We start from the raw sequence: 14,427 nt of genomic DNA, 5'->3' as shown, positions 1-14,427 counted from the left end.
TATGATAATTAATACCAAAATAATACCCTTTCCTAAATTTCCCCTTGTCAGTTGGCATCATCATCATTCTGTTGGCACATTAAATTTTGAATCTGGAAGATTTATGTTTTTCCCCACTTTTCATCTCCTTTGTTTAGTATGTTACAGAATCATCCATTTTACTTCTCTGAAAATTTTCTTGGATCTGCTCTCTTCCCTTCTGTTTCCACAGATACCAATTGAGTCCTGGCCATTGTTGCCTCATTCCTGACTCTTCCAGTAACCTGCCGGTTACTCTCCCTGTCTCCTCTTACTCCATAGCCAGCAAATGCATTTTTTTCTCATTTTCCCATGATTAAGAACCTGAGTTCCTAATATCATGCCTATTATTATTAATGCTTATAAGTTACATCAATTCACGAAGTCCAACCTAGTTTTCCAAGTGCTACCTTTGAGTTCCCAATGTGGGAAGATATCCTGTTCATACAAGGTAATCTGTTCATCATTTTCTGTACAGTAACTTATTTCTTCCTGGATTCTGTTGTCATATACCACTGAATTCTGCTTCTGCACTGTCTGTTACAGTGGCAAAACATAGTTCTATGTCAGCATTCTTTTTCTTGAATAATTTTTTACTCCATTTTAAGAGCTCCACTATTTTGCATCCTCTCAGCTCTTTTATTCTGTTTAAAAAATTAATTTGGCAAATGTTGTTGTTTTTAAGATACTTTATATATGCCTTTAGGCTTTCCCTTGACGTTATAGGTTCAAAATTTAGGTACTTTGTGTGTAGAATTGTGTACAAAACATTAGTGTTCAGAAAATGCTTTAAAAATCAAAAATAAAATGAATAAGTGACATCACATAGTTTGCTTCTTCAGTCAGAAACTTGGCATCAGTATATACAAAAGTATTTGTTTGACAAATATAGATCTTAATGCCGAGGCCACTTTTTCATTTCATATAATACTTATCTGCATGTGAGAAAACATGCCAGCTTCTAACAACAGTTATGTCTTGGCAGGTGTTCAGTGTTTGAATAAATTGTATCAGAATCTTCTTTTTTCTTTTTCTTTTTTTTTTGAGACAGAGTCTCGCTCTGTCGCCAGGCTGGAGTACAGTGGCGCGATCTCGGCTCACTGCAACCTTCGACTTCCTGTTGTATCTGGTACAGCCAGCCCCAGGACTTCCTAATCTTATGTCAGCCTTCACAGACAGTACCAACTAGATTGGTTTTGTTTATCTGGTGGGCCTCAGATATATGATAATCATATGTATGTATATACTTAAAATCTATATTATACATAGCATTCTTTGAGTTATTTTCTGAAGAATTCTCAGGAGAAGTAGTCTTTTGACAAACTGGTAAAGTTTGGCCTCAGGTATGTTGTAAAATTCATTTTAAAAAGTAGTATGAGCCTGGTGGAATATGGTGAGTAGTGTGCTGAAGGGACTGGTTCTGGGGCCTGTTCTTTTCATTTCTATTACTGATGAAGTAATTGGGAATATACTTTTCATACTTTTATAGTACTAGAGTAAGACTTGTTACGAAAAGACAAACATAATCTTGTAGTATTAGAAAAATCATCCTGTGGAAGTCATGAAAAAAATTCAGAATGGGCAGTTTAATTTGTTGAAATGGGGAAAAGATGGCATAAATACTGGAGAGAAAGATGATTTAATCATTACTTAGCATTATAGTTAGAATTATTCAATGTACTTTGAAATGCAAAAGCCAGAAGATAATCACATAATGCCCCAGTGACATTAGCATGGCCAGCATGGGAGAGCCAGAGGAGAGAGAGAGGAGAGAGGACAGGGAGAGGAGAGAGAGAGGTGGTCACGGGAAGAAGGAGAGATGGAGAGTGGATGGATATTGAAATTTTATTTTCAGAGCATTCTGGTTGTATATTTTAAAATTTATTTCTTAAAAGTCATTATATTTTAAACCTGATAACTCTTGACTTTATTAATCTAAACTAACTAAAGTATACATTTAAGAAATCATTGGATAATGAGGCACCTTTATTTCAACACATATTTAGGAAACATTTTATGGTAACAGATTATTTCTACTGGTCTGTTCCTTTAGCAAATAGATTATAATATCCCATTTTTGAGTCTCATTTCTCCTGGAATGAGCATTTTAATAAAGGGGCTTAGAAATAAATAGAATTTCACTAGTCAGCCCTTTATTATAATAAATTGTTCAAGGTAGAAAACACTACAGCCTTCCAATTATACAATTAAAAAATATCTTGGGACTGGTAATAATAGCGGTAATAATGTGGGATGTTAAGAAAGAGACCTCAAGTATTGCAGTGTTGCACTTTAGCTTTTCTTTGTGTACCTTATGTTTTGAAATGATATGTGTAAACCCAAGGCATTTTTGCAAACTTATTTTATGTTAATTCTATGAGCAGAATATCAAAGTCCTAGAGAAGATGTAATGCAGTGGAATAGGTTTTGATTCAAGGAGATCTTGGATCAAATTATTTGCTGCTGCTTACCAGTTTACCAGTAGGGCAAGCGTGGCCACATTAATCAATTTTGCTAAGTCCTATTTTTTTCATATTTAAAATGATGTTAATGATAACTACCTCATAGTTTTTGCAGGGAAGAGAAAATGGCCTAAAGCTGGTAAAACACTTAGCACAGTGCATGACCTATAGTGAGGGTTCAGTGGTGGTTGCTGTCATTATATTCTTCATCATCAAAATATGTTGGTGGTCCATGAAGCCTTGGTTATTCAATTGGGCAAGAATTTTACATGTATGCACATTTAATGTGGTGTTAAGTTTTAGCCATTGTTTTCTCCTTTTATGGTGGTAAAAAACACACAGCGTGAGATCTACCCGCTTAACACATTTTTAAGGTTACAATGCAGTATTAGTAACTGTAGGCATGATATTGTATGGCATATCTCTAGAACTTTTTTAATCTTGAGTGACAAAAGCTCTGTACCCTTTGAGTAGCAACTTCCCATTTTCCATTCCGTCTAGCCCCTGGCAATCACCATTCTACTTTTTTATATGGGTTTGACTATTTCAGATATTTCCTGTAATTGGAATCATGCAGTATTTGTCCCTTTGTGACTACCTTATTTAATGCAGCGTAATGTCCTCAAGGTTCATCCAAGTTGTAACATAAAACAGGCTTTCCCATTTTAATGGCTGAATAATATTCCATTGCATGTATATACCACATTTTCTTTAGCTATGCATTAATTCATGGACATTTACATTGTTCAGGCTGCCCAGTGTGGATGTGTGTTTGGAGGCTGACTTTCCCTCGTCACACTTCAGGAGCTCACAGTTTTTCGGCTGTCTTGTGTTGTTTGCAGTGGCAAGCTGTTTTATTCAAAGGGTCTGTGAATTCTTTTGGTTTTCCTGGTATGTTTCTGTGTTGGTTCTTGGAGAAAAAGTTCACAATGTGAGTCTCTAGATGCTGTTCTGTCTAAGAGAGAGCTACATGTTAATCCTATCTCCTATTCACCATTTTCTCTGGTTAATGCTATGCGGTTTTTTTTTTTTTTTTTTTGAGACGGAGTCTCGCTCTGTCCCCCAGGCTGGAGTGCAGTGGCAGCGATCTCGGCTCACTGCAAGCTCCGCCTCCCGGGTTCACGCCATTCTCCTGCCTCAGCCTCCCGAGTAGCTGGGACTACAGGCGCCCACAACCGCGCCCGGCTAATTTTTTTTTTTTGTATTTTTGGTAGAGACGGGGTTTCACCGTGGTCTCGATCTCCTGACCTTGTGATCCGCCCGCCTCGGCCTCCCAAAGTGCTGGGATTACAGGCGTGAGCCACCGCGCCCGGCCTAATGCTATGCGGTTTATACATCTTGGCTATAGTGAATAATTTTGCACGGGAGTACAAATATTTCTTTGACTGACTTCAGTTCTTTTGGATAAATAAGCAGAAGTGTGATTGCCAGATCATTTAATAGTTCTAGTTTTAAATATTTGAGGAACCTCCATACTGTTTTCCATAATGGTTATACCATTTTTCAATCTCACTGACAGTGCACAAAGGTACCAGCTTCTCCACATCTTCACCAACAGTTGTTGTTTTCTGTTGGAAGCTGCAGGTTTGTCAACAGGTGGAGACAAATAAGGATGGGCAAGTAGCATAGTCACAGAGGTACTCACTTGTCAGTACTTACAATACATGCATATCCTCAAAAAGTCTGGCCAGTAGTGCAAACCACAGCATTTAATAGGGCAATAAACACGAATCACGTCCTCTCATAGTTCTGCTCCTTGTGAATAGGTACAGTCCACGGGTTACCTATTTTAGTCACAAATCTCTTCCTTTCAGATCTGGTAATTTTTTTCATCATTTTAATAATTCCTTAATTAAAATTTCTAGTTAAGGCTGGGCATGGTGGCACATGCTTATAATCCTAGCACTTTGGGAGGCCTAGGTGGGCAGATCACTTGAGGTAAGGAGTTCAAGATCAGCCTAGCCAATGTGGCGAAACCCCATCTCTACTAAAAAAAAAAAAAAAAAAAATTTCAAGTTCACTTAATCACTGTTACTTTGTTCAGGGATGTACAGATAGCTGAGGTCACAATATTGCTTCAATGTCTATCATTTTCTTATCTGATTTGTTGGATATCTTTCTCTTTCATCTCTTTTTTTCTTTCTCTCGTAAAAATAGTTTTATGCTTTTATCTGAGCATTTTTTCTCTCATCTCCACTGTATTTAATTATTCATATTGTAGAAAGAGGGCTGTCTGGTTTTTCTGGCTGACAGAAACCTTTTTTCTTTAGGCAAAGTCTGTGGATTTATTTATTTGTGTAATTCATCCCCCTTTGCCTTGGTTTATTTCTTTAGCAATTTGATATTTTCTAAAATTTTATGTTGTTCACATTTATTTTGGATTCATATAAAGAAAAAAGAAATAGATTTCCAGAAATTATTTTAAATATAGAAGGGAATATCTTTACCTTTATGTTGAATTTCTTGTATTTTATCTCTATTTTTTATAAAATAAGCGAAAAACATTTTGACATATTCTATATTGGATAGATTTTTGTTATTTCCTCATTGTAACCCAGTTATAACCATATAAAATGCTAATATTTTCTGTAATATGGCCAGAAACCACTCCAGTTTTGAATATGGAAGGGACATTTTGGCATTTTAGCAATTATCCTGTTTTTATTTTTTAAGAATACAATAGTGCCTTGGTATATGCAGGTGATTGGTTCCAGGACCCCTGTGTATACCAAAATTGGCACATATTCAAGTCTTGCAATCGGCATTGTGGAGTCTGGATACAGGAAAAGCGGACCCTTCATGTAAGTGGGTTTCACATCCTGTGAATATTGTATTTTTGATCACCATTTAGTTGAAAAAATAATCTGTGTATAAGTGGAACCACACAGTTCAAACCTGTGTTGTTCAAGGTCAGCTGTTTTGATAATTGGCAAATGTTTATTGGATACCTACTACAAGCTAAGCAGTGTGCTAGAAAGAAACAGCAGATCTAGTGCAAATAAAGCAATGTCTTGGCTGTCTTGAGCTTATACTTTATTGTGGAAAACAAATAACAAAGAAAGAAAAAGCAGAAGAAAGGGTAAGAGGTCGGAGAAATATAGGCAGTAGAGATCTGGTTATTTAGGTAAAGTGGCTATGGAAAGATTCCTTCACAAGATGACATTTAGGTGGAGAACTGAAAGAAGTGAGAAAGTGAGCTATGCAGGCCCGTGGAGGAAGATGCTTTAGGCAGAAAGAACAGTAAATGAAAAGGCTTTGAGGCTAGCTTGATGACTTTGAGAAACAGCATGGAGGCCCGTATGGCTGGAGTATAGTAAATGAGAGGGAGGGAGGTAGGAGATGAAATCAGAGGCCATGATAGTCACTTCTTATTCTGAGTGATAAGAGAAGCCATTGGAGGGTTTTGCAAAAGAGTGACATGTCTGATTAATGCTTTAAAAGGATAATTTCCTTGAAGTTTAATAATTTTACCTATGTCTTGGCATTCTTCATTCTGTGTGACTTTTACAGTTTACCCTTTCTATTTGTATATTATTTTCATGTGTAGTTTTCTTGTAGTATATCATTTAGTACGTTTTCTTTTTCTACCATTTCTGTTCTTTAGGTACACCAACTAGGTAAATGCTGGATCTCCATTTTGTTTTTTTCTATGTTGGTTGTTTGCTCGTATAATTTTTACTTGCTCATAATGTCATTTCTTTCCCTTAATCTCATCCATAGATTGCTTTGTGCAAAAATGGTTTGCGTAGTTTTTTCATTCAGCATAATCTTTCTTGCTTCTTTTTCGTGCCAGATTATGTTGAAAGAAGCTACAGTTAGAACGTATACATCTGTTATTATTGAACCAGTTGTGTTATTTGCATGCCACTTAGTTTGTATAAGTGTTTTCTGATGACATTTTCTAGGATTTCCAGCCATGAGACTTCTTCCTCTGGACTATTCCTGTAATTATATTTGTTCTTCACTCAATTTTGTGGGATGTCTCATATATTTTGAGTCAGGAGAACACATGCCTTATATGTTTTACAATTTCAATATATGGGGCACCTGCATGTCTATTTCTATTTTCTGGTTTTTCCTCTGATTTTATTTCTTGGTATGCCTGTTATTTTGTGATTATTTGCCAAACATTATGCACAGAAATATTAAAGGCTCTGGATGCTGTTATCTTCTTCCAGAGAGGCTCTTCTGTCTCTTCTGAGAGGCAGCTGGTGTAGAGACAGATCACTGGATCCATTCAGGGACTGAATTGACTCAAGGCTGAGTTGCAGTCTTTGTAATCTTTGGTATGCTTTTGACTAACTTTTGCTCCCAGTGGTAGTCCTCAACACAGGTCTCAACTGAAAGCCTGTGATATTAATAATACTAGGAGCTCTTCTCCTTGGACAATCTATTTTACTTCTAAGTACAGTGATACTGCAGAAAACTCTAGTGTGCTTTTCTGAGTTTTTTTTTTTTTTTTCCACTTGGTTTCTTGGCTTCCTGCCCTGTAAATGCTAAGAATTTGACAAATTCGGCCAGGCGCAGTGGCTCATGCCTGTAGTGCCAGCACTTTGGGAGGCCAAGGTGGGCAGATCATTTGAGGTCAGTAGTTCAAAACCAGCCTGGCCAACATGGTGAAACCCTACCTCTACTAAAAATACGAAAATTAGCCAAGTGTGGTGGTGTGCACCTGTAATTCCAACTCCTCAGGTGGCTGAGGCAGGAGAATCACTTGAACCTGGGAGGTGGAGGTTGCAGTGAGCCAAGATCCAGCCTGGACAGAGCATGACTCTGTCTCCAAAAAGAAAAAGACAAAGAAAAAGAATTTGACAAATTCTCTTGAGGAGTAAACTGCTGGTGTGGTGCCCACTTCTCTGTGCATTGCTTTTCTGAGAGACCTTAGTTCCTCAAGTCCTGACTGCCTCGGCCACCATCTGCCCTTGTTTCCTTGCCCCATCCTCATCTTCTACCATTGGAAAATACTTCTAGTGTAAAAGCACCTCACAGGATGATGCCTCATCTCTATGAGGTTTCCAAGCTGCCTTAGAAGTTCTCAAGTGCTTTCGTACTAATTAAATCTTTCACTGGCCATGGTGGCACATGCCTGTAATCCTAGCACTTTGGGAGACCAAAATCGCGTGAAGCCAGGGTTTGAGACCAGCCTGGCCAACATAGCAAGACCCCATCACTACCAAAAAAGATACAAAAATTAGACAGGTGTGGTGGCATGTACCTGTAGTCCCAGCTGCTCAGGAGGCTGAGGTCACCTGAGCCTGGGAGGTTGAGGCAGTAGTGAGCCAAGATCACACTATTGTATACCAGTCTGGGTGACAGAATGAGACCCTGTCTCAAAAAAAGAAAAGTCTGTCTGGGTTTTTCAGTTGTTACTATTGTTACTATTGAAAGTATGATCCGCTGCAAGCTACTCTTTTATAGCCAACTTACAACTTATTACAAACCCTGTAATATCCTCTTACAGGGTTTATTAGGATGGAATTTGCATTTCTATTTCTAGTTCATCTTGTCTGTTTTTGGTTTCTAAGAGAAGAAGGAATACAAATCATCTTTATTCCGCCATCTAAAACTGGAAAGCAAAGTATGTGTTCTTTATCTAAAGCAGAGGGATAATGAAGAGACAAAGTGAAAAAGATGCATGAAGAAGAAATCGGAACTTCTGATGTTTGTCAGTTTGGAATTGTATGCGTTTAAAGAATAATCTATAAACCACGCTTTTAAGTTAGATAAGTCATTTCCCTAGATTGGAAGCTGTTACACCAAAATTTAACTTGTATACCTATTTGGTTTTGTAATGAAGAAAGGATGAAATGAAGAAAGGATGTCAGGGTTGTAATATTATTTAATGCTGAAACTGCATCTTTAAAATGGTTGTCTTAGAACAAGTGTAACACAATAATTGAGTGCAACATCATACTAACCTGTCGCTATTACTGAAAACTTATTAGAAGTTTAATTTTAAAACTGAAAATTAATTGTCCCTTCATCTAATGCTTGCTTACCCTAATTTTAGATAAAGTATCTAAAAGATGATAAATACCTTTATCCACGTTTTAAATTGCAGTTCTAGATAGGGGGAAATTCTAAATAAATATTAAATAATAGAGGAATGATTTAGTTGCGTGATAATCTTAATACTGTGGAAGAGTGGAGAAGTGCATTTTATAAACTGGCAAAGATGTTAAAAAATGAATAAAAATCTTGTGCACTAACACTACAACTAATTAAATGTTCCTATACACTTAAAAATATTTGTATCACTTATGTGAGCACCCTTGTGCTACAATTTTGGGGTTACGAATTTCCTTTAAAAATACTATTACATTACTTTTATAATTATAACACATTTCAAAAACTAAAATGAAAAGCAAAGAACACTGGTAAGTAGTCAGCTAATGGGTGTACGTATAAAGAAGCGTAGAGACTGAAACCTTCCTGAGGATAGGAACTTTGTCTTATTTACTGCTATGTATCTACATTCCTTTTTTTTTTTTTTTTTTTTTTTGAGACGGAGTCTCGCTCTGTCACCCAGGCTGGAGCTGGAGTGCAGTGGCGCGATCTCGGCTCACTGCAAGCTCCGCCTCCCAGGTTCACGCCATTCTCCTGCCTCAGCCTCCTGAGTAGCTGGGACTACAGGTGCTCGCCACCACACCCGGCTAATTTTTTGTATTTTTAGTAGAGACGGGGTTTCACCGTGTTAGCCAGGATGGTCTCGATCTCCTGACCTTGTGATCCGCCCACCTTGGCCTCCCAAAGTGCTGGGATTACAGGCGTGAGCCACCACACCCAGCCTATCTACATTTTTGAATATTACCAGCCTCAGTAAATATTCATTAAATGAACAAAAGGCTAAAAGTGTATAACTATGATGTTCTTATTTTTGTGGTAGTAAGCATTATTTCTTTAAAGACTTGGTTAATTTCAAGGTTGATTTAATTTTTACTACCATGGTTTATGATCCATTTGTTTTATTTATTCTTATAGATTATACATTTTCCTCAAGCTTCTTACTGATACAAAAGTATTACAACTGAGTGAGAGACTTTCTTAACCATGACATGTTCTTTTAGAACCACATGATCAAAGAACTGGAGGCCCGTGTCCAGCAGCTGACTGGAGAAGCAGAGAACAGTAATTTACAGAGGCAGAAATTAATTCAAGAAAAAGCGGAACTTGAAAGATGTTACCAGATAACGTGTAGTGAATTACAAGAAGTAAAGGCAAGGTATTGTCTGAAATCAGATATCTATCAGGTGTAGCTATAAAGTGCTGATATTAACTGTATAAGTTATCTGCCAAAATTAATTACACCTTGTGTGTTTAGCCATGGGAAGTTCCTAAACTAAATACTGCTCTTTGCTGTGTGTTTGTTTGTTTATTTATTTAGAGACAGGGTTTCTATCTGTCACCCAGACTGGGGTGCAGTGGCGTGATCATGGCTCACTGTATCTCAAACTCGGGCTCACGCAATTCTCTCTCCTGATCCTCCCAAGTTGCCAGGACTGCTGGCATGCACCACCGTGCCTGCCTAATTGTTCTGTTTTTATTTTTATTTTTGTAAAGACAGGGTCTCACTCTGTTGCCCAGGCTGGTCTCAAAGTCTTTTTCTGAAGTGATCCTCTTGCCTTGGCCTCCTGAAGTGCTGAAATTTCAGGCATGAGTCACTGTACCTAACCTGTTTTTAACATAAGCAGAATGTTTAGAAGCAGTTGACAAAATGATGGATACTTATTTAATATACTGAATGGAAATGTATTTGGATTTAGCTGGTTAAAAACATTCATTTTAGAGATTGATTTTAAATACATTGGAAGTCTATTTTATTCTCTTGTTTTTAGGCGTAACACACTGCATAAAGAGAAGGACCATCTTGTAAATGATTATGAGCAAAACATGAAACTGTTACAAACCAAATACGATGCTGATATAAACCTTCTAAAACAAGAACATGCTCTTTCAGCTTCTAAGGTATTATTTATGTTGGTAGATAATCCACGTGAAGTATTTATTCTCTCAGCCTAGAGCCATAGATAGCCAAGTAGAAATTATTTGGCATTTGAAATTAGTCTCTCTTTCACTTTATTCTTAAATTAACAGTAACTTCAGGAATTTTTATTGGTATTTAAAATGTTTAAAATTCTAAATGTCTACTATATAGCACAACACAAATGTTTAATAAACTGAATTCTGCTATAAGCTAATCATTTTAAGTGCCAAAGTTTTAAAAGGAGGAAACAAATAAATTCCATTGCTTAGTTGTATGAATAATACATTTTATAGAGTAATTATATGCGTTATTATTATTTTGAAATCTTGGTTCTGCTTTAGTTTTATAATTAACATTTTGAAGTTTTCTGTAAAGCTATTATTTTTATGTCAGTGTTACATTTCCATAACATTAAATATTATGTAGCATTTAATTTCTGTTTTTACTTTAAAATATTTTATTTTTATATCAGCATTACATTTTCATAATATTAAATACCCTGCTGCATTTAATTTATACTTTTACTTTAAAAGATTAATTTTTCTAGTATCTTTTAAAAACATTTTTCATTCAGATTTCTAGATAATTTTAATTCTGAACTTTCAGAGGTAAAAAAAAAAAGGACATTTTTTCAATCAGAAGGTGTAATATGGTACAAAAATCAATATTCTGCTTTTTATTCTTCTTAAAATCCTTCTAGGCATCTAGTATGATTGAAGAATTAGAACAGAATGTCTGTCAATTAAAACAGCAGTTACAGGAATCAGAACTTCAAAGAAAGCAACAACTAAGGGTGAGTCTTGTATTCCTACACAGAAGAACAATGGTCAAACACAGTTTTCTTGATTTAGATGTATATTTGAGAGTCAATTAAAAAATAAAACTCAGAAATGCAGGTCGTCTTTTCTGATTCTTTTATCGCATTGTATAATTTTACATTTTATTTATCTTAATAGAGATTGATGCTAATGAGATGTAGAGAATAAAGTACAGTATTTGAATTGGAATGATCTCTTTTGAGATTAGTTTTAAAAATAAATTTTATTTAAATGTATTGTTATTTTAGAATAATTTCCTTTTAAATTACCTGCCAATCTTCATAATTTCTCTCTTTCTTTCCCTCTTTCTTCTCGCCTCTCTCTCTCCCTCTGTCTCTCTCTTTTGCACCTTTTAGATCTTTTCTCTAGTGATCAGAAAATACCAAGGACTATTATATGATGTAACTTCAAATTTATCATTTCTGTATTTATTGACTTAGTCATTTTTAAAGTAATCTCTTAATCTTAAGGGTCAGAAAGATTTTCTTATACTGTAAAACAAGTACTTCTGAGAATAGTAATATCTTCAGATGACTAAGATTTTATGCCTTGTAGTATAAAGCTACTCAAATTTCTGCCTGTAGGGCTTACTCAATAATATACAAAACTCTGAACTAAAGTTTGACATTAAGTAGATTGACTGATTTCATTAGGTTGCTAATTTTATTGACTCTAGTATAATTTAAAGTATAGTAAATATAAACATTTATCATTCACAGGATCAAGAAAATAAGTTTCAAATGGAGAAAAGTCATTTAAAACACACCTATGAAAAAAAGGTAATATGATTTATGGGAAGCTATAAAATATTTAAAATAGCAAATGAGGCATTAAGGCAGACTGATTTTTATAAAACCATACATTCTCACCTTTAAAGAATAACTTGTTTCTTTGTCTTTTTTTTTTTTTTTTTTTTTAATACAGAGCCTTGCTCTGTCACCCAGGCTGGAGCAGTGGTGCAATCTCGGCTCAGTGTAGCTTCTGCCTCCCGGGTTCAAGGGATTCTCATGCCTCAGCCTCTTGAGGAGCTGGGACTACAGGTGTGCACCACCATGCCTGGCCAATTTTTGCGTTTTTAGTGGAGAGGGAGTTTCACCATTTTGGCCAGGTTGGTCTCAAATTCCTGGCCTCAAGTGATCCGCCCGTCTCAGCCTCCCAGAGTGCTGGGATTACAGGCATGAGCCGCCACACCCGGCCAAGAATAATTTGTTTCTAAGTTAATTTCAGCTAACCAGTAATTAAATTTTGCTTATTTATTTTTCCTGTTTATATAATAAACAACTGCTTCAGTTCAATTTTTAGTTATATCAACATTAAAACACTGCTTGCATGTTACATTTAATGAGTGAAGAGTACAGTTGGCCCTTCATATCCATGGATTTCACATCCGTGGATTCAATCAACCACGGATCAAAAATATTCAGGAAAAAAAATTACACAAATGTTCAAAAACCATAACTTGGATTTGCCGTGTGTTAAGTACTATGTTGAATTCATGTGAATGAAGTGATGTGTAAACATTAGATTAGGTACTATGTAAGTTATTATGAGATGACTTAAAGTATATAGGAGGATGTGTGTAGGTTATATGCAAATACTACACCATTTTATAAAAGGGACTTGAGCATCCGTGGATTTTGGTATCCTCAGGGGACCCTGGCACCAATTCCCCATGGATGCTGGGGGACAACTATATTATTATCTTAACCTCTCATAATAACATGTTGAAATTATATTTTCTTTCTACCAGTTTAAAAATATACAATCGGTGGGATGTATTTGGTATTCTGTTGTGTCATACGTGCAACAAGAACTTTAAACATTTAACAAAGGAACCTAAAACAATGAAAGTACTGACTACTACTTGAAAAAGATTAGCAATTGTTCCTTGTTTATAGTACTATTTCAACTGATGTATGTGGATATCCCTCCTGTAATAACTAGGGGGTTATTGACACACTTAATACCTTAGGCAGTAAAGTGCCGAGTTTTATAGATTTATTTTTAAAATTTTTGTGTGAATTTGACAGGTACTAGCACAGTTTTTTTACATGGATATATTGCATAAGCATGAAGTCTGGACTTTTAGTGTAACCATTTCCCAAATAATGGACCCATTAGGTAATTTCTCATCCCTCGCCCCCTCCTAGCCTCCCACCCTTCCAAATCTTCGGTGTCTGTCATTCCACACTCTCCACAATCTATGTTCATGTGTACCCATTATATAGCTTCCACTTACAAATAAGAACATGTGGCATTTGACTTTCCCTTTCTGAGTTGTTTCATTTAAGATAATGTACATGCAAATGGTGTGTGTGTGTGTGTGTGTGTGTATGCCACGTTTTCTTTATCCAGTCATCCATTTATCGACAGTTGATTCCATAGTTTGCTATTGTGAATAATGCTGTGAGAAACCTGTGAGTACTGATCTTTTCCTTTGGGTAGATACCCAGAAGTGGAATTGCTGGATCAGATTGTAGTTTTATTTCTAGTTCTCTGAGAAGTCTCTATACTGTTTTCCTTGGAGGTTATACTAATTTACATTCCCGCCAGCAGAGTGTTAGTGTTTCTTTTCTCTGCATCCTCACCAACATCTGTTATTTTTTGGCTTGTTAATAATAGCCATTCTGACTAGAATAAGATGGTATCTCATTGTGGTTTTAATATGCATTTCTCTAATGTTTAGTGATGTTAAGTATTTTTTCATAGGCCTGTTGGCCTTTTGTATGTCTTTTTTGAAAAAGGTCTACTCATGTCCTTTGCCTTCTTTATAATCGGTTATTAATTATTATTATTTTTATTTTGTTGCTGCTGCTGTTGTTTGTTCCTTGTAAATTCTGGATATCAGTCCCTGGGCTAGGTGCATAGTTTGCAAATATGTTCTCCTATTCTGCAGGTTGTCTTTTCACTCTATTGATTATTTACTTTGCTTTCTAGAAGCTTTTTTAAAAATTAAGTCCCATTTGTCTGTTTTTGTTGCTTGTGCTTTCGAGGTCTTAGTCATGAATTCTTTGATTAGACCAATGTCCAGAAGAGTTTTCCTAGGTTTCTTCTAGTATTTGTAAGGTTTCAAGTCCTACATTTAATTCTTTGATCCATCTTGAGTTGATTTTTATATATGGTGAGAGATAGGGATTCAATTTCA

General features: G+C 35.9%; 1 protein-coding gene across 14 annotated transcripts in view; it reads left to right on the top strand.

Annotated features, from left to right (window-relative positions):
- LOC105469025 (centrosomal protein 112) overlaps window positions 1-14,427 on the top strand; it is a 535,394-nt gene that overhangs the window by 132,293 nt on the left and 388,674 nt on the right. For all 14 annotated transcript variants that reach the window (XM_024788889.2, XM_071083480.1, XM_011719542.3 and 11 more), the window contains 4 exons: window positions 9,548-9,702; window positions 10,316-10,445; window positions 11,165-11,257; window positions 12,002-12,061. In XM_024788889.2, coding sequence (XP_024644657.2) covers window positions 9,548-9,702; window positions 10,316-10,445; window positions 11,165-11,257; window positions 12,002-12,061 — 438 coding nt within the window. The remainder of the gene's footprint in view (window positions 1-9,547; window positions 9,703-10,315; window positions 10,446-11,164; window positions 11,258-12,001; window positions 12,062-14,427) is intronic.

The sequence above is a fragment of the Macaca nemestrina genome, chromosome 17 (assembly GCF_043159975.1).
Source record: "Macaca nemestrina isolate mMacNem1 chromosome 17, mMacNem.hap1, whole genome shotgun sequence".
Lineage (NCBI taxonomy): Eukaryota > Metazoa > Chordata > Mammalia > Primates > Cercopithecidae > Macaca > Macaca nemestrina.
The sequence above is the reverse complement of the archived record's forward strand: the minus strand, read 5'-3'. Positions and strand labels throughout refer to the sequence as shown.